At 34.8% G+C, this 20,772-nt stretch overlaps 1 protein-coding gene across 1 annotated transcript in view; it reads left to right on the top strand.

The window, feature by feature from the left end:
• Positions 1–20,532, top strand: part of ZNF326 (zinc finger protein 326) — a 41,848-nt gene extending 21,316 nt beyond the window's left edge. The window contains exons 6-11 of the mRNA XM_007480351.3: positions 5,996–6,104; positions 6,748–6,895; positions 9,598–9,697; positions 13,323–13,453; positions 16,008–16,103; positions 19,397–20,532. Of these exons, the coding sequence (XP_007480413.1) occupies positions 5,996–6,104; positions 6,748–6,895; positions 9,598–9,697; positions 13,323–13,453; positions 16,008–16,103; positions 19,397–19,585 (773 nt within the window). The 3' untranslated portion in view covers positions 19,586–20,532. The remainder of the gene's footprint in view (positions 1–5,995; positions 6,105–6,747; positions 6,896–9,597; positions 9,698–13,322; positions 13,454–16,007; positions 16,104–19,396) is intronic.
• The last annotated feature ends 240 nt before the right edge of the window (positions 20,533–20,772 follow it).

The raw sequence follows: 20,772 nt of genomic DNA, 5'->3' as shown, positions 1-20,772 counted from the left end.
GTAACTTCCTCAATAAGATTCCCATTATTTCTACTCCTGTAACTAATTCCTTCTTATTGTGAGCAGCAGATCCAGACCTGGAATTTTGGTCACTGGTTCTTCCATTACAAGGCAGGGAATTATTATCTATTTTAATTTGACTGAATGAGAACTCCAGATGATGTCTGGTTAAATTGAAGCCTCTCAATCACTACTACATCATGCCTCAGTGCCAGACTTGATCTGTTTTTCGAGTTTCTCATTTATTTTATCTATTGAGGTGGTTTATAGACTATGTTCAATGATAATTTTGCTTCTGTTTTTCTCTCACTTGATCTTTATCCACACATTTTTATTATACTTCTCTCCTTTTGTGCCACCACCCCTTTACCTTATTTAATCTATATAATAAATATATTTTGACTCTTGTTTTCTGCATCTCTGTTGTATTTATTTGAACTTGCCTTTCCAGGATCAAATTTCATTCACAGTGCTATTATATCATCCTTATCTCTGAGAAAACATGTTTTCTCTGAGATAAAATTAGATTATTTGAGTTAAATTCCTTATTACACCTTTCTTGATACTTTGTACATTTGTTGGTAGTCATCTCAAACCACAGGTAATTTATTATTAGTTCCTTTTTTATATTTTTCATATTCTTGTCTTGTGAATTTGGAACTTTCTGCTGATTTCCTGACTATATTATAAAGATGGTAGTAGGTTTTTATTTTCATTTCTTAAATTTAGATTTCCCAGATTTTAGGCAAATCTATGTTATTGACCTCTCTTATATATCCTAGTGTCAGTGCTTTTATTTTTCAAGGAAAGGGCAAAGAAACTTAAAGGGATAAGAATGATGTGATGGAGGAGAAGTGAGGAAAAAGAGATTGAATTTTCTTTGATTTGCTCATTGGAAAGGCTGTATTTTGCCAGCTTAAAAAATGGAAATCTCACTTCAATATTTGTTTTCATTGTTTCCTTTTCTGCCAGGTTACAGAAGATTCTCCTAATATACTTAATTGGCTCCCATATTCTGAAGACAAAAGGCAGCAGTGAGGTCATATAGTGGTTAGAGTACTGGGCTTGGAGTCAGGAAGACCTGATTTAAGCTCCACTTCAGTCAGTTTGTAACTGTATGGCCATGGACAAGTCATTGAACCTCTCAACCTTAGTTTCCTCACTTGTAAAACAGGGATAATAATAGCTTTTACCTCATAGGATTGTTGTGAAAATCAAACAGATATCAAGCGCATTGCAAATCCGATAGCACTGTGTGTTAGTTGCTCTTGCTATTATCTAAACTTTTAATGATTTGTAATAGGAGAGGCTGTGGGTGGTAGTGAATAGAGAACTAGCCTCTAATCCACTCTTGTTTTGTGGCTAAAGGGGAAAGCCCTTTCACACCTTGGTATACTCAGGTGCCTATCTACAAATAGAAAACAGGCACTGACATAGGAACTCCTAATACCAGTGAAATCTCCAGTGGACGAGCTCAGAAAACCCCAAAACAAGCCCACCCTTGGGCCTCTAGAGACCATCTAGTTCTGTGGTGTCCGACTCAAACACAAAGGTATCCCAAAGGCTGCATGTTATCTTAGAAAACCACCAATTAACATGATACATACTGCATTTCATTTTTATTCATTTTGATAAACATTTCCCAGACATTTTTATCTGGTTGGGCTCTGGACTTTGACACCTGCTTTGAGTCCAATTCTCTCACTTTGCAAATAAGGAAGCTGAAGCCCAGTGATGTGGACAGTCAGACAAAGGAAGTGTCAGAGCCTTGAATTAAGCCCAGTTTTGCTTGATTCCAGATTCAGTGCTTAGTGTTCTTTCTGCTATACTGGCTTATTGGATAGTCCAGCTGATAAGTTCAAATCCCAACTAATGGTCAAGCCTCCCTGAAACTAAATTAGAGATTGAGCATAGGAAATAGCTCCCATTTTGAGTTTCAGATAGTGACAACTATTACCTACTGATCTTTTCATATCAAAAGATATCTTAACAATGCCAGAAAAATCACTTGGCTCTATTTTTTGATAATCTTTTCTATTTGAAGCTAGAGATACTAGGAGCAGTTCCAGTTATGCAGTGGCTTAACTTGTGATCATCAGTATAGGGAATTCTCAGTGTGGAGATTTTCCACCAATGCTGATCAATAACTTTTCTGCAAAATATAAAAAATTGCTTTGGACACTAAAAAGACAAGTGTTCATTGTCACATGGCTAAATAGGGGTGTTTCCGAGGCAGGATTTGAACTGAGGTCTTTCTGACTCCAAGGTTGGCTCTCAACTATCTTATTCTGTTTCTTGTTATAATACATATCATCTAGAAATATGTTAGCTAAATTCTTTTTAACCATTTCTCTCATGTTTTATCAAAGTTTTGGAGCTGGAGCATACTATCCCTGACTGTTCTTCTACATCTGGTTGCAGTAGATGTTGGAAGAATACCTTTTCTATCAGTTAGGCACTCCATTCTTTTAGAGATAGGCTCTTTGGTGAAGTTGTAGCCAGAGCGTTAGCAGTTATTCCTCCCTCAAGAATTTATTTAGACAAATTACTCTCTTTACTAGGATTTATCTGCTACTTCAGTAAGAGTTAAGACTCCTGTTCTCAGTGATAATTTCCCCATTTGGTCACTAAAAACTTGATTTCTCTCTTTAGTAAGTATTTCTACATTTCTGTTTCTTTCATTGCAATGTGACTTTTTAAAAAAAAATAACTTTTACCTTCCATTTTAGAATCTATACTGTGTATTGTTTCCAAGGCAGAAGAGCAGTAAGGGCTAGGCATTGTGGTAAAGTGACTTGCCCAGAGTCACACAGCTGGGAAGTGTCTGAGGCCAGATTTGAACCCAGGACCTCCCATCTAGGCCTAACTCTCAATCCACTGAACCACCCAGCTGCCCCTCATGCAATGTGACTTTGATGTACAACTAGACGGAAAATCCCTTCTTCCCTAACTTCCTCAGACATTTTTATAAGGCTCCACTATGGTCAATCAATTTTGCTAGACACTAAGGGAAATATAGTATAAATAAGACACAGTTCTGCTCTCATGAAGCTTAGATTCTAGTCAAGGAATAAGGCAAATAATGATTACAAGTATGTTAGAAAGTTATAAGAGAAAATCATAGAGGAGATGACATTTCATATGATCATTAAAAGTTAGGTAGGAATTCAGTAGTAAAAAAAGGATACATTTATATTTTGGGTTTAGGAAATAGTTTTAACAATACACAGAGCCTGAAAGCCTAGGATGTATGTTTAGGAAAAGAGCATAGTCCAAAGAGAGTAATATAAGGTAAAGCTGGAAAAGATAGAGAAGATGCCAAATTGTGGATGGGTTTGAATGTCAGAGTAGTTTAAACTACTTAGTCAGATGTAAACTTTTTAATTTTGTCAGGAGGAGGATAGGAACATGCATCAGAGACATGAGATCATTAGCTGTGCTTATAACAAAAGTTATTCTGACAAAGGCATGAAGAAAGAATTGGAGGGGATTATGATTGGAGGGAGGAAGACAGTTGGTGATTAGGATCCTTACAATGGTGGTTGGTAGTAGGTATAAAGTACAAGTCATATATTCATGGCAAGTTGCCAAATTGCAAATAACAGGATGGTAACTCAACTAGCTATGAAAAGTGAGAAGGGGAAGCATCAAAGGTTAACACTAAAGTTTAGTCAGAGACTGTAGCTAAATCCTGAGACCATGTACTGAAATAATAAAATCCAAATGGAGAAATGGTTTGAGGGAAAGGAAACCGATTTTGTATTTAAACTTCATTTAAAAGCGAGCTATTCCATATTCATAGTAGAACATAAAAAAAATTCTATATAAAACCATGATTCCATTTCATACCACTTTTTAAAAAAGTATATAATAAATTGCAGACATCACTTTAACAACTATCCTACTTATTTGTGCTTCCTTTTGCACTCCTTTTTGTTCTCTGTTGTGCATTAAAAAATATTTCAGTGGCCATCTTTTTTGGCTTCAGTATTGCTAACTCTCCCTTCCACTTCCACTTCCACTTAAAAAAGGTGTGTGTGTGTGTGTGTGTGTGTGTGTGTGTGTGTGTGTGTGTGTGTGTTTATAATTCCTGTAATAGCAAAGAATTGTCAAACAAAGTGGTTTGACCCCAGTGGGTTTGTTGAAAAATGTATGTCTCCTCATGGCCCTTGAGTCCATGCATCACTTGTCAGCAGGTGGATAACATGTTTCATCATAGGTCCCCTGGAGACATGGTCATTGAATTGATTAGAATTCTTAAATCTTTCAAAGTTCTTTATTGTATTCATCCTTGTAAAAATTATTTTGGTTCTGTTATTTTCACTCTATATTAATATCCAGAATTCATCCTACTAATAGTTCTCTGCAGTTTTTTTTCTTAATGGGCAATAGCATTCTATTATTTTGGTATATCACAGTTTGCTTAGAAAACACTCCTCATATTTTCAGCATCCTCCCTCCATTCCTCTTTTAATTCTTCCTTCAGAATCAGGAAGTCAGTTTTGCTTATAACTATTCCTTTCTGATATTATTTTCTTGCTTAATATCTCCCCCTCCCCTTTCCAATTTTGTTTCTCCTGTTGAGTATAATAATATTTTCCCATCAAACTCTGTATATGTGTGTGTGTGTGTGTCTTTTACCCTCTTTTGTCTATTTTAGGTAAGAGTATGGTTCATTGGATGTCATTCTCCACATCGTACTTCCTTTTTTGTATACTTTCTTCAGATATTCTTTTTATGAGAAATATCAAGTTCTACTCCTATCTTCCTCCTTTCAACACCCTTTAAATCTTTAACTCTCCTTCCTCTTAAAACTGTTAATACAGAAGCAATCCACTGCCCCTGGTTCTTTTTTCCTATTTAACTCCCTAAATATCCTTTGAGGACATTTAGGTTCTGAAGAGACCCTTGTTTCTTCCATTAGCCTCCCCTCTTCACCCCATTTAGACTATTAGTGCTACATTGTCATATAGCCCATTCTAGTTTTCCAAGTAAATTTACCTTTTCCCTTTTCTAATTTGTTTATACTTTAAAACAGGGGTCCCCAAACTTTTTACATAGGGGGCCAATTCACTGTCCTTTAGACCGTTGGAGGGCTGGACTATTAAAAAAAAAACCTATAAACAAATGAATAGGGATTCTGTCATACCTTGCACAGGCCCATCACCACCACCACTATACCGGACAGCAGTATACACAGTGCGGAATCCCCTCCCCCAGATCTCTGCTCACCATGCTGACATCTTCCGTTGCGCAGCCACATAATTCTTTACATGGTGCCTCGTTCTCGTTCAGTTATTCTCAGAACAAGGTGCCATGCAAAGGATTATGTCACCAGAAGTAGTACTGTATGTGAGCAGCGCTGTGCTTTGCGGTGCTGCCACATACAGTACTCCAGGAGCACAGGATATGGATGCATCCTGTGCTCCTCTCACTGACCACCAGTGAAAGAGGTGCCCCTTCCAGAAGTGTGGTGGGGGCTGGATAAATGGTCTCAGGGGGCTGCAGTTTGGGGACCCTTGCTTTAAAACTTCTACTCAACACTAGTCTTTATCAGAAGTGCTCAAAAATGTAACATAGGCCCATTTTTTTCCCTTGTAGGATTATGATCAACTTTGTAGGGAAAGTTATTCTTGACTGTAAGCTCTTATCTTTTGTCTTTTAGCATATTGTATTCCAAGATCTCCTCATTTTAAGTTGAAGCTGCCAAATCTTGTGTGATTTTTTTCTATGTTTTCTTGGTATTTGAACTGCTGCTGATACTTCTTTTTTTTTTTTTGAAAAGAGCAAACAAAAAACCAAACTCAAAACCTGAACTCTCCCCACCAAAAGAACATTTCCATATGAACTAAAGAATGGTCTAGCTAGTACAAGGAGGTTAATTTGGAGCATCATCACTGCTAGCTCTAAAATGAACTTGTTGGTTAGAAGAGAGGGGAGAAGTTTTGTTAAATGTTTTTTAGTTTTAACTCTTGTTATTCTTATAATATACTAGCTAAAATGGATCCTAAAAGTGAAGAAGAAAAGCGACGAATTGAAATACGAAGAGAGAAACAAAGGCGGAGAAGAGAGAAGATTAGTGAGAAGTATGGTGATGAGTACAGGTCTGTGCTTAATGAATATCTTTTATTACCTTCTTACAAATTGTTATTTGATCCCATTACCCTAAACCCTTATTCTGAATTCTAGGATTATTCCAGAAATTACTTTGAATTCGTGGGTCTAGATTCAGGCAGTCCAATCTAGTGAGTCAACAGTCATTCTGAAATATTCTTAATTTAGAAGACAACCAAAGAAATGACTTACTTCTGAGTCTTGAATGGACCTACTTTGATCCAGACTCCCTATAACTTCCCTTGATCTATTTAGAAGCTAAGGAAATAGGAATTGTGGTAAATAGTTATAGATAACCTAGTTATAGAACTAGGGGTTTGTTAGTACAATCTTGAAGTCATCTCTGGATAGCTTAACTTAGAAGCTCAAGTACTGGGACGCTTATGGGGCTTTTCAGGTATGCATAAATTCAGGGATACAGGTCAGAAACACTGAGAAGAACAGTTACAGTGATGATACCATAGGTGACTTCTTGGCTTCACTAGCTACTGTAAAAGTGGTGGTTTCACCTTGCCCTCAAGTAAACTTCAGAAAATTAATAATGCTTATGTTATTAATTTCATTGGTAGTCTTTAGAAATATTAAGTGTTGCCATTTAAAAAAAATATAGCATGTTGTTTTTTTTCCTTGTAGGATGGCATTCACATGTTCATTTTGTAAATTCCGAACATTTGAAGAAAAAGAAATTGAAGTTCATCTGGAAAGTCCTTCTCACCAAGAAACCTTAGATCATATTCAGAAACAAACTAAATTTAACAAAGTTGTTATGGAATTTTTGCATGTAAGTAGCTTTTTTCATAATTATGAAACATTGCTCTCGGATTAGAATTGTTAGTGAAAAAAACATTAATTATTAAGTCAGAATGTTGAATTCCAAAAGAGCAGACATATGTTCAATACCTACTGGTTATTAAGGTCTCAGGGAAAGCATTTTCCTAGGAGATAAGAGTGGTTTTGATTGAAAGCTAAGAGAGTAAATGGGATATGTTGCTTGGTCGTTCATTCATTTATCAAGCTTCTATTAAGTGTCTGTTGTATGCTATTGTGCTAGGTGATAGAGATAGAAATAGAAAAACAAAACAGTTTCTCCCTTCAAGAAGCTGTCAGTGTATGGGGTCATCACACCTAAAGTTTAGGCAAAAGATCGGAAAAGGAATTTGTAACAGTGGTCCATTGCTGGAGAAGTTAGCTTTGAGTAAGGGGAACAATAGATGCTTGCCAAATAGGATGTTTCTCCTAGCTTTTCTATTACAGTGTACTAGCCATGCTTCTACCCTATAATGTTGGCATTCAGTGGCTGGGCCTGAATACAGATCCTTTCTCTTAGATTACTTCCACAAAGCTTGAATCTATATCTTGGAGATGTGTGTGTGTATATATATATATATATATATATATATATATATATATATGGTAGAAGGTCTCTCATCATCTTGCTTATATATATGTGTGTGTATATATATATATATACACGCACACACATACATACACTATATATCTTTGTTCCCTTATCATCTCTTTGGGCCCATGGCCTGGCAGTCTACCTGGAAGCTGCCTTGTTAATTCCATGAATCTTGGTCCTTGGAAATTATATATTCTTCTTTCACTATGATTAGTAGAAGATGTATGTAGTTTTGGTGAGTGAATCTTTTGCAGGAAAGAATGATGCAGTATAGGAAGAGCTTTCTTTAAGTAGACAGGTAAACTGAGCTTTTCTTATAGAATTGTTTTGCTAGGATGTATAGCTCCTATTTTATGCTGCTGCCTGCCCATTGGACTTTTGGTGATAAGCCACAAAAAAGTGAATCTTTATTTGGTTGTAATGAATATTGCAGTCCAGAAGTAAGAAATAAATTAGAAACCTAATTGATATGACATAAGAAGAAAGATTTGAGAACTTTAATGTTTTCTTCATTATGAATGGGCAGTCTTGGTGATAGTGTGGGATGGAGAGGGAAATGAACTGTCTTAACCATCAGAATGGCTACAACCCAGTACAAAAGGGTTGATGTAAGCTTATCTGTAAAGACAGTTCTGTCCCTCCAATAGCTTCCATTCTAGTGGAGGAAGACTATAAAAAAGAAGCTGAAGAGCATGGTGGGTGATAGATGGTGCCTGAGTAGGCCATTATAGAGGAAACCTAGAGAGTCTGGAATAGAGTGGAGAAGCTTGGAGAGGGATGGCGACTTGGATGGCCTCAGCACTTTTATCAGAGTGAAGAGTTTGGGAGGATAGGGCTATATACTTCCGGTGTGAGAGATTCAGGGGTGAAGTGAAATTCCAGAGTGAAGAGGGTTTGTCGCCAGCTTTCTCTCGGAAGTTTTCCAAAACAAAAAATAGAGTATAGACTTCACTATATCTTTTGATAACCATTTCCATTCCTACATGCTTTCCCCCTCTATATTTTATTTAAAGAAATAATCTGAGCCTAACCAAAACTTGGATAATTTTTTTCCTAGAGTTTGAATTTGCTTAGTAGGTAGAACCTAAATTTAAATTATACAATCTTTGCTTATAAAACTTTTAAGGGTAAAAGCACTGGGAAAAGTCTATTTTTTGCAGAAGTGTCAGAAGAAATAATTCATCAATGAGTATTTTAAGCTTCTATCCTATATGTAGTTACCATGCACTCAAGATTAGAAAAGAAATGATGAATGTGAGCCACAGTCTTGGACCTTATTGTTTGGCATAAGAGAAAAGATTATCCACTGAAACAGATAATACTATAGGTAAGTGTAGGGTACGACTGGGCTAAGATAAGAGCAGCTGAATAGAATAAAGCTGAAAGAAATGTAAGAGAACTCTTTGAGTGCAATGACCAAGGAATGAAGACTTGGGGCTTTGGTTTGAGACATAGATAAGCATGGGGGTAGCAGACATTTGGCACACACTTTCTGCTGCTCACACCTCACTGCACATGGTAGTGTTTCTCCTCAATGAACTCAGGCTCTCTGCCTATCCCAGATCTGATTCTGTTATTTCCTTAGCTCAGGTCTTCCTTGTCTCCTCTGTGAGGCTTCAGTAAACTATTGCAGCCTGTATTATTAGCTTCCCCATTTGAAAACAACAATGGCAATAAAGCAAAACCAGAACCACTTATTGTGTTTGTGATCCCTTCAGTATGATTTTGTGCTTAATTTTGTGGTTGTTAATTGTTAAATGTGGTTATCTTTCTCTATGTTTCTTGAGAGCAGGGGCCCTTCTGTTCAGTATGGAGTCAGGCAAGACTGATCACGAATTCTACCTCCAGTACTGATTAACTGTGTCACCATGGCCAGGCCACTTAACCTTTCTGACTGTCAGTCTCCTTAATTTTAAAATGGAGATGATGATAATACCTGTAGACTCATTGCACAAGACTCAAGTTGCAATGATAGATGTCAAGAACTTTGTAAACTTTAAAGTACTATACAAATATTAGCCATTTATTACATATTTGTACTACTGGGTCTTAATTTTTAAAATTTTGATTTTTAAATTTAGGAATGTATGGTGAGTAAATTCAAGAAAACATCGATGCGTAAACAACAGTCAAATAATGATGCAGAAAGTGTTAAAATAATTGAGAAAGATATAATGGAAGGTAGGTATTTTCTGACCTTGTGTTTTCCAAATTCTTTGTTACATGTTTTATATGCTTGAGAGCTTGTCGTGATCCCTTCTCCCTTTTCTGATTGAGATTTAAATTTTTGTGTATATTTAAGTTTTTTTAAAGTGATATGGGACAAAGCCTTTTTTACCTAATTAGGAGTAAGATTCAAAATGTGAAGAGAAAAGATGTTTAAAAGGCAGAGATCTTAATTTGTTGTGTGTATATCCCCAGAATGAAAATTTTGAAATATTTTGCAAAATATCTCTAAAAACCTTTATGAATTTGAATATTTGAACTTATCTAGGGAAGTTCCAATGTAGTTTTTTAAAATAGGAATAAAGAAGTAAGAAAAATGAATAAGCATGGTGAATAATTGTATATTGTTATATGCTACTTTATCAAAGCAAGCCCCCAAAGTGTTTCTGCATCACTTTTATACCCAAATCACCCTTTACTTCCTGATGCTTTTTGACCTTTTCTGTGAATTTCACCTGGATTTATTGTTGTTATTGTTTAATTATAGTTTTTAGAGTATTAATTTTTTTCTTAGTTAGTATCCCATTCTATAATTCTTCTCAAAATTCTTTAAATACCTTTTTTAATGGCACAATGATATAATCATCATGGCTTGTTCTACCATTCTCCAGTGGCTGGATTTCTAATTTTTAGTTTGTTGCTTCTAAAAGTAGTGAGTACTACTATGGGAGGTGCTTTTATGTAGATACTTTTTTCCCTCTTGTCATAATTTCCTTGTGATACATACTGTCCAGGCATGGGACCATTGTTTCAAAGGGTGTATGTATTTTTATAACATTTATCATATAATTTCAAAGGGCTTATCCAAGAGGATGAACTAATCATTCACAGCACCATCTTCAGTTCTTGTTTTTACCACAAATTGTTCCAGCTTGTTATCTTTGTCAATCTGATGGGTATCAAGTGGAATCATGATAATTTTAATTTATATTTTTTAGTTATTAAAAATTTTGAATTTTAAGTGATCATTGGTAATTTGTGAGTTTCTATAACCACCTTTTCCTTTCCTTATTTTTAAACTTTTACCTTCTGTATTAGAATGCTAAATATCAATTCTAAGACAGAAGAATGGTAAGGATTAGGCAATAGTGGTTAATTGACTTGCCCAAGGTCACACAGCTAGGAAATGTCTGAGGACAGATTTGAACCCAATTCTTCTCAACCCCAGGCCTAGTTCTCTATCTACTGTGTTTCCCAACTTCCTTATGCCTTTTCATTTCCCTGTGGTATAGAGGGATAAAAAATACTGGATTTGAAATCAGATAACCTGAGTTCAGATCCTGTCTTTCCCACTTGGTAGGTTAGTTCATTGCCCTAAACTTCAATTTCCTGATATATCAAGTGAAGGAATTGAGCTAGATTGTTTCTAAGGGTCTTTGAAGCTTTAAATAGATGATCCTAGTATCTACATATTTTTGAGGAATGACTGTCACTTTTACAAATTTATTAGTTGTTTAGAAATTTTGGATTTTAGATTTTTATCAAGTATTTGATGCAAAATTTTTTTCCATATTTTTTTCTTTCCTTTTATAATGGATACATTGCTTTTTGTTCAGCAAAGTCTTTTATTTTTATTTGATCAAGTGAATATTTTGTCTTATTTCTTCTGAGTAGTGCCTTGTTGATTTTATTTCCCCTTTATCCTTTAAAAATATATTTTATTAATGTGTTTTTATCTTTTCTATAGTTATGGATCTATTTCTCAGCAAATTAAAAATTTTTTAAAAATCTTTAAAAAGCCCTTTAAAAGTTTAATTTCTAAAATTCTTTATATGAGCAAGAGTTTTTTGTTCATTTGGATTTTGGTTTTCCTGACTCTTCATGACCCCATTTAGGATTTTCTTGGCAAATATATTGGAATGGTTTGTCATTTCCTTTTCTGGTCCATTTTATAGAGAGGAAACTGAGGCAAATAGGGTTAAGTAACTTGCCCAGGATCACACAACCTATGAATGTCTGAGGCTAGATTTGAATTTAGGTCTTTCTGTTTCCATGTCAGATGCTTTATCCACTGCACTGACTACTGGGCTTTTAAGAGGCCTAATGCCAAATTCACATTTGTTAACGTCCTCCTTGTATGCCTAAAAGTTAAGTGATTACCAGCTGGGTCATGAAGAGCCAGACAAGACTGAAAAATAACCGAACAGCTCTTAAGAGTTAATATTGTTGGGGGCAGCTGGGTAGCTCAGTGAATTGAGAGCTAGCCCTAGAGACGGGAGGTCCTAGGTTCAAATCTGGCCTCAGACACTTCCCAGCTGTGTGACCCTGGGCAAGTCACTTGACCCCCATTGCCTACCCTTACCACTCTTCTGCCTTGGAGCCAATACTCAGTATTGGCTCCAAGACGGAAGGTAAGGGTTTAAAAAAAAAAAACAAAGAGTTAATATTGTTTATCTCAGAGAGTAAGGATTTTTTTCTTTTTTTTTAGAGAAGAGGTTAAGAGTAGATGACTATAAATGAAATGGTTTGTTCTGGAATAATGTCCTCTTGTTTTTTGTATCCTGGGATGAGAGGGATGATATATGAGAGTTTGAAGGGAGTTAGAGATGAGACATTGGAGCCCTTAAAGAATTCTATTTTGTACTTTACTTCAACTTGTCCTTTTTTTCCCTCTAACCTGAATCCTGCTTCAGAGAAGCTCATCTCCTCTTACTTCAGTACTTAGCCTTTCTCTCCATCTCATTCTCTATTTCTTTCTCTTTCCCTTATTTACTGCCTTCTTCTCTCCCTCCCTCCTTCCTTCCTTCTTTCTCTTTCATTTTTTGAAATTATATAATCACTGAGTAACTCACCATAATCTGTTTTCTTTTGGTAAGGAAGTTATATTGTAATATGATCCTATGATCCATAATACTGGGACAGACTCCCATGGTCTATCCACATTGACTCAGGTCACTACATAATGACACCATAGAGAATTGTGTATGTAATAAGGCAAGGTTGTCCTATATTACTATCACCTTTCAATTACTAATGAAACTCCAAAAACTTCTTTTGTAGCTCATTGTTGCTTTGTTGTCTCTGAATTTATTTAAAACTTCATTGATCCTATTTTTTGTTTTTCTTTGGTCTTTACTACCTTTTGTGGGGCATCGCTATCCTTGCCCTGCTTTGTAAATTAGTAGGTGGCATAATTTGAAAACTTACATATTTTGCAAGGGTTAAGGTGTACCAGACTAGTATACTGGGATTTGTTGATTTTTGTGTTCATCCTACCCATACCTTTTATGGTTTCATGAAGTTAGATTATATTTCTTTGTAGCCTCTATCTTTCCAGCTTAAGCATTCTAGTTGTTTTCAGTTTATCCTCCTATCTTATTGGATAACTTTTTTCTGCCCTCAATATAATCTGGGAATAAAATGACAAAATTTGATTTGTCTGGGCTTTCTGGTATAGAGAAAATGTTTATGTAAGTCCTGCTCTTTTCTGCTGTGTATATTCTTTGGTCAACATGATGGTTTCTCCTATTTATTGAAATATAATCTTTTACATGTGATTGTGTCTAAAACTTACAAGGGGGCATTCTGTTTTCACACTGAGAGTTATTAGGTCCTTTTAATAGTAAAATGTATTTTTTAGGGGTTACTGCAGAAGACCATATGATGAAAGTAGAGACTGTGCACTGTAGTGCTTGCGGTGTGTATCTACCTGCCTTACACAGTTCGGTTCAGCAGCACTTAAAATCTCCTGACCATGCCAAGGGGAAACACGTATGTCTGAATCTAGTTTAATAAGCCATTGACTGTTCTTACATTTGTGCTACTAAGGATGAAAAAATTGAAAAAGATAAGCTTTAGGAAAGAACAGATATTAATTGCTTTGATGATTTACTTTAGTAAAAAAAAATTGTCCCTGTTAGCAGGCCTTATATCTGAGCTGAATCAACATGAAAAATGTACTATAAGATTTAGTTACTCATATAATCAATAAGAAGCTAATCAGTTAGATAAAGGTTATTCATAATCAAGAGGTTAATCACTTAAAATAGAAAATACAGTTTAGTAATAGTTATTTATTCAGAGATCAAAAGCCAGAAAACTCCCTCTTCTGACATCTAGGAACTCTATTATACCAAGAAACACCTTTTTTACCCCCCTGCCACCACAAAAACACTATTTTCTACAGAGAGAATTAAAATTTCTTGCTCCAGCAAGACTCTTAAATTTAGTTTTTTTTAAGACTGTTAAAATTCACTTTTAAAATCAGAAGATAGCATGATAGACACAGGTTCTAATTCAACCCAGCATTAGAATAAAAAATAGTCCCACTTTAGCACTCCCCAATCTGCTTTCTTTGCATAAGTTTGAAAAGTTACAAATCACCCATTTTCACATTCCATAATTTGGAAAGAACATTTTGTTTCTTTGTGCTTGTATTTTAAAAAGCAAACCTTTAGTATTTTTTCTTTTTTTGACTATAAAAACTATATCTAGACTTGGGATCTCTGACTGGGTGTGTAAGATGACCATTGATTTGGATGATTACTAGCCTCATATTAAATCAGTTCTCTCAGAAGTTCTGTTTTTTTTCCCCAGGCTCTTCTTAACAAGGGCTGATAGTTCTTTTTGGGACACTTTTTTTAACTAGTTTCATACTGATCCATATGCAGTCCCTATAAATATCTTTAGGTGTGTATATCTGAAAAGATAATCAGATTTATAATTTTAAAAATAGTGTGATAGGTGGTTTGAGACTTCTATTTATTTATTTATTTATTCATTCATTTATTTATTTATTCATTCATTCATTCATTTATTTATTCATTCATTCATTCATTCATTCATTCATTTATTTATTTATTTATTTATTTATTTGTTTATTTTAAACCCTTACCTTCCGTCTTGGAGTCAATACTATGTATTGACTCCAAAGCAGAAGAGTGGTAAGGGCTAGGCAATGGGGGTTAAGTGACTTGCCTAGGGTCACACAGCTGGGAAGTGTCTGAGGCTAGATTTGAACCCAGGACCTGTCTCTAGGCCTGCCTCTCAATCCACTGAGACTTTTATTTTTGAGGAAGAGAAAAATAAGAATACAAATAATGCTACTAAAATCATTAGATTTTTCTCTGTGACTAAAAGGCCACATAGCTCCCAATTCCTAAAAATATCCCTTCCCTGAGAGTAAAAACTTATATATTTTAAACTGACTGGTGTTCTATTGGTAGGGAAACTTTGTTAAAAGGGAGGGAAAATATTAGGGTGATAGATACTTGATCTTTTTTATCATCTTTGAAAATTTGAGTTACATTCTGGTTAGAATAATTTTACATCTCTGCTGGTATAGCATTCAGCCATGATATATGTTGTGCAAGGTCATTATTAAGGTTAATCAAAATCCAAAGGTTTTGTGATTTGGAGGGTGGGGTTAGAAAACTCTGTCCCAAGTACAAAGAAATCGAAAGCATTTCTCTTTTTGCTCTCAAGTGTAACATATTGTTTTATACATATAAATAAGTATTTTCACATTGATTCCCAGGGATAGGATCTAAAACATCAAACCCACCATTTATTTCTGTGAATTTCAGTTTTACTATTGTCTTTACCCATCTTCCCTGTTCTACTTTCTATCAGTAAAATCTTCCCTTGAAGGAAATAAAGAGAGAGAGAAAGAAAGGAAAAAAGGACATAGTGAAAGAGGATTAGGGGACAAACATCCCACTGCAGCTGTTATATCTCAAGAATAGTCTTCTTAAGCCTTTGTCATTGGAACGGTATGTCAGCAGTGGCATAAAGAAAAGTACAATTATTAATAATTGACAACAAGGTGATGGACTAGAGAGTGCTGGCCTGGAGTCAGGAAGACCTGAGTTCAAATTCAGCCTCAGACACTAGGTGTGTGACCCTGGGAAAACCACTTCACTTTTATTTGCCTCAGTTTCCTCATCTGTAAAATGAACTGGAAAAGGAAATTGGTAAACCATTCTACTGTCTGCTGAGAAAATGGCAAATGGGATTATTAAGAGTCAAACAACTGAAAAATAACTAAACGATAAAAATGAGCAGTAATAGATTTCTAGTCAGAGATAGGGTATATTTATACAAGATAATAATTAGTCATTTTTATTGAAGAGCATTCTGCATAGAATCTTTTTAAATCTTGAAACACTTTAGAGTAACAATTAGGCACTATACTTGCTATTAGATTTTGTTAGCAGTTTTCTCATGTTACAGAAAATGAATGATTTGAATAAAAGTACTTATGAATTTAAATACTTTTACATTGATTAGCTTTTTAAGTATTTATGGACTTTTTCTTCTTTTGTAGGCCTATAGGGAACAAATAAAAAGAGAGAGTGTCTTAACTGCTACAAGTATCTTGAATAATCCAATTGTAAAAGCACGATATGACCTCTATGTTAAGGTAAGATTTTCCAAGTATTGATATAATACTGTGATGATTAAATTGCTGTTACTGAACAATTTTGTAATTTTTGGATGTTACTTTATACTTTCCCCCCCAAAAAAGTGAATTATAACTAATTGCTTCAGAAATGAGATGGTATGGTAGAGTAGAACTTTATGGAGAGAAGAACTTCCTTTTCCAGAGAGCCATCTGATAATAACAAAGAATTAAAAAGAGGGAAAAAAATTTGTTCATTAAAATTCAACTAACTTCAGGGGACTAAACAAGATAATGTGTGTGTAGAGCTTTGAAAACCTTAAAGTGCATATAAATGTTTGTTGTTGTTATCTAGTCCACTCAAATTATAATGTCCCTTTAGTGTCATTTCTAGACAAGTGTCTTTACCCTCCCTGTCCATTGGAAGGCCTCTAGTGGCAGAAAAAATCATACTTTGTAGAGTTTTCCATTCTAACTTTAGATATTGTAAATAAGTTTTTCCTTGGTTTTATGTGTAATCTGCTTTTTAAAAATTTCCACATACTGATCTTTGTTTTTCCTTGGGCCTAGCAAATCAAATACAGTCCCTCTTCCATGTGACTCTCCTTTGATGGAAGCTCTCAGATCCTACCTCATTTTCTATTCTCTGAGTTAAACTTGCTCATTTCTTTAAATCTTTTCATGACATTTTTTCCAATTTCTTTTCATCTCATTCACTTTTCTCTAGACTGTCAGAAGCTTGTAAGTGTTCTTTTCCCCACTCTTAGGACATGGAATTGTGCTGAAGAATAAGCTATGTAATTTATCTAAATTAAAATGCTGTATTTTACCTTGCGTGCATAACCATAATTAAAAAAAAACCAAACCACTTACCTTCTGTCTTATGTAAAAATGGAGACTTGAATCCAGGACTTCAAACTCCAGAAGTCCTTGCTCCACTTCCCCAGAATGCTTTGTAATCTCACTGAATTCTCATCTGGGCCGAGAGCAAATTATTATTTAAAGGGTCTCCGCCTATGGCGGGGTCTTTTCTCTTCCTGTTTCCACTGGCAAACAGACACGTCTCATGATGTGAGTGAAAATTGAATGGGCCTTTCGGCCCACCTAGTACGTGCTTCTCTTACTTGTATTTTCTTTAATCCTTAACCTTTAATAAACCATAAACCTCATAAAATATAATACTCCTTGCAGAAAGAAACTAATTTCTACCTGCCTCAGTTTCCCAAATTTTAATCTTTACACTTAGAATCAATAAAAATTATTAAAATTAATTGTGGTTGAGACTTTGAATATATTTTTAATTAGGTGCTCGGCAGGGATTTAATTCTAAATCCCAAAATGAATTACTAAAGTAAATAGAATTTATGGTAGTTTATTTACAATATTTACAATAGAAGGAAGATATTAAGGAATGAGAGAGAGAGAAAAAACTCTGGCTTCTTCTGATACCAGTTAGAATTTCTAAGCCCCAGTCAGGGGAAGAGAGTCTCAAGAAATTAGGCCTTACCTGGAAGCTTCACACCTCCAGAAAGGCGGGGTCACTCAAGTCAGCTTTTCACTCACCAATGGTAACAGTCTAAAAGAAGTCTGGGTGTTGGTCTTCCAGTCGCTCCTCCGAGTCAGTGCCCGAATCTCCACATGTCTGTCTTCTCTTCAATTCTGAGTGACTGATCCTTCACTCCAAGCCTGGGGTGACTGACTGAGTCTGAACTCATCCGAATGTCTGAATCTGAATGAATGAATGAATGATCCTTTTTCAGTCTTTTTTTTTCCTCTATTTAAAGACCTTTTTCTCTTGTGTCACACCCCTAAATTTTCACATCTACCAATCACAGCAGATGCTTTTCTCCAGGACTGCCCATTCTTTAGTTCTCATCTTCTTTGGTTATATTATACCTTTTTGGGTTACTTAAATCCTCTTTTGTTGAGTTCACCTTTTGTAGTTACTTAACACCTTTTTTGTGATTAATTCGCCTTTTGTAGTTACCTAACACCTTTTTGTAGTTAATATCTAAAAACAGATTGTAGCTTACAATTCTAGCTTCACTATAAAGGGAGAGCTAAGTACCTTCATCGTTACAATCAAGAGATAGCTAAATCCAATCTTCACAGAAGTGTAAGTTCCAAGGCAGAAGAAAATGGTAAGAGCTAGGCAATGGGGATCACACAGCTAGGAAGTGTCTGAGGTCAGATTTAAACTCAAGCCCTCCGAGTTCCAGGCCTGGTGCTCTATCCACTGTGTTGCTACCTAATTGCCCTCAAACTCTACTCTTCAGTCCAAGCAGTGTAGTAATTTATAATCTAGGTTCCTGAACTCCCAATTAATCTAGAAGGTGCTAATGATTTTTTGCAGAGTAGGATAGTAGCAATGAATTGCTACTATAATTTGGAATGGAATGCAGCCTATTTAGACTTCTAAATTAAGTAAATGAGATTTATTCCTGAATTTTAATTTTAGGCAGGTAACTTTTGAGCTGTTAAAATGGTATGTTCAATTTTTGTAAGTATTCTCTTATTTTTTATAGTCTGTGTTTTTATTCCACTATCCCCAATATAATTGAAAGGTCCAGATTTTGTGTCTGTTAGAGTAATATTGCAAAATTATGGAACTTGAAACATTCAATTGAATTTTAAAATTTAATTTTAATGTATTTTAACTATATATATACATATATAAATATAATTATATATATATCAAATAAAAATTTTGAAAAATATGTTGACTTGAGGCAAATAGGTGGCTCAGTAAATAATAAGAGAGCCAGGTCAGGAGATATGGGAGGTTCTGTCTTCAAAATCTGGCCGTATACACTTTCTTGCTCTATGAGCCTGGGTAAATCACTTAACCCCAGTTGCCTAGCCCTTCCCACTCTTCTCTCTTAGACCCAATTACTTAATATCCATTCTAAAAAAGGTGGGAAGTGTTTAAAAAAATACATAGGTTATCATTGGGAATTTGCATTCAATCAGGATTTATAGCATTTGCTTTGTTTTAACCAAAAATTAGTTGTATATATTAAAAAATTATTTCATGTACGTGTCTCTAGAATTCCATTAGGAAGGAAGCATGGACTGTGGGTAAATGGGAAATAAGGTGGTAGTTTTGGTAGTTTTCCAAGTCTTTGGTTGCTACATGTTGGTATAAGGTGGGATAAAAGGCACAAACATGCTTCTTCATATTGTAATTCTAACAACAAATCACATATTTACTTTTTTAGAGTGTTCACAATGCTTTCTTGAAATTTGATTTACATAAAATGATTACGTAAAATGAATATGTCACTTATATAAATGAATTGCTATTTTGTTTTCAGGGTAAGAATCCTTTTGAGGCTGAAGATGAAGGTCAGGAACAACAAGGAGAAGAATGTGATGAGGAGGAAGAAAAGATTGATGAGCTTGTGGAGGAAGAGGAGGAAGAAGAGGAAGAAGAAAAGGAGGAAGAAGAGGAAGGCACTGAAGAGCAAGCTGACTTCAGTGTCGAACAGCCTGAAGAAAACTAAATACATAAGGAATTAGATGTAGCAACTTTTAATTTCTATCCTTAATTGGCTAAGTGGAAAACTTTTTAAATAGCATAAAAATATGAGTTGTTTAGCTCCCTGTGCATGCATTCCATGATCTTGAAATTTGTTTATATGAATTCAAAATGTTTTGGATTTGTTTTACAAAAATGAAGGTAAGACTATTTTAGTAAGGCTTTTTATAGCTATCAAACTTAGACCTCGTAAATTGTTTGTATAATTTTTAAACCTTCTTTTTACTTTATTGATGTTGAGGCGGAGAAGTGTAGTAACTGTATGTCTATTCTGATCATTTTAACTAACTGAAATGCTGCTCAAGGGAGTAAATATTCACAATGTATAAACTTTTGAATAATTACCCCTCAGAGAGATGAATGGGCCAGAACTTTTTGCTTTAAGTATGGCTATTTTTGGGCTGCATTGCTCATTGTATGCTAGTTTGTTTTAGGGTATACACTTCATAGCTTTTTTGTGACTATGTATCAATTTGTAGCAATAAATATTTTATAGAAACATTTTTCCCTGAAGTAACAATTTAAAATCAAATTGAATTTAGCAGTGGAGTATTTTTAAAAATCAGGATTGTGTAGTTTCAGTTTTCAGATATTTAAAAGAAAAGGTGGAGAGAACTTTAATTACTTGTCTTGGTAATCAGATTTTTGACAAGTAGAGCTTTTTCCAAATTTATTTTAACAAACATAAAATTTGTTTTGAATATCTTGCTGATCTGTTTAGACATTTTTTTAGATTTTTTTTTTCTGTGCCAAACCTTGATTTCCTTTTGATTATATGTTTGAATACAGAATTGTATTATACCTGTTGTCAGTTTCTTTGTCATGCCTCTTACTGGCTAAGACATAAAAACAAACTGTCATATTTTAGTGGATATTGTCTCTTTGGAATAAATAATCATTAAGTTTAAAAAATGTTCTTATGATCACTTTCTTAAAAATAGCTGTGGTTTGATGGGGGGGGGGGTGGAACTTCTTAGGTTCTTTCTTTTAAACACTCCATCATTATTTATATACTGAAAAGTACCCTTGCTTTGTCTATCAGTGTCTCTATGTGTTTTCTCCAGTAAAATTAATGTAGTTTTTATTTTAAGGATAAGAGCTCCCATTTCTCCCCACAGATATGAGATACTTTAGATTTGGGGACACTGAATA

Source organism: Monodelphis domestica, chromosome 2 (genome assembly GCF_027887165.1).
Source record: "Monodelphis domestica isolate mMonDom1 chromosome 2, mMonDom1.pri, whole genome shotgun sequence".
In the NCBI taxonomy this organism is placed as follows: Eukaryota; Metazoa; Chordata; class Mammalia; order Didelphimorphia; family Didelphidae; genus Monodelphis; species Monodelphis domestica.
The sequence above is the reverse complement of the archived record's forward strand: the minus strand, read 5'-3'. Positions and strand labels throughout refer to the sequence as shown.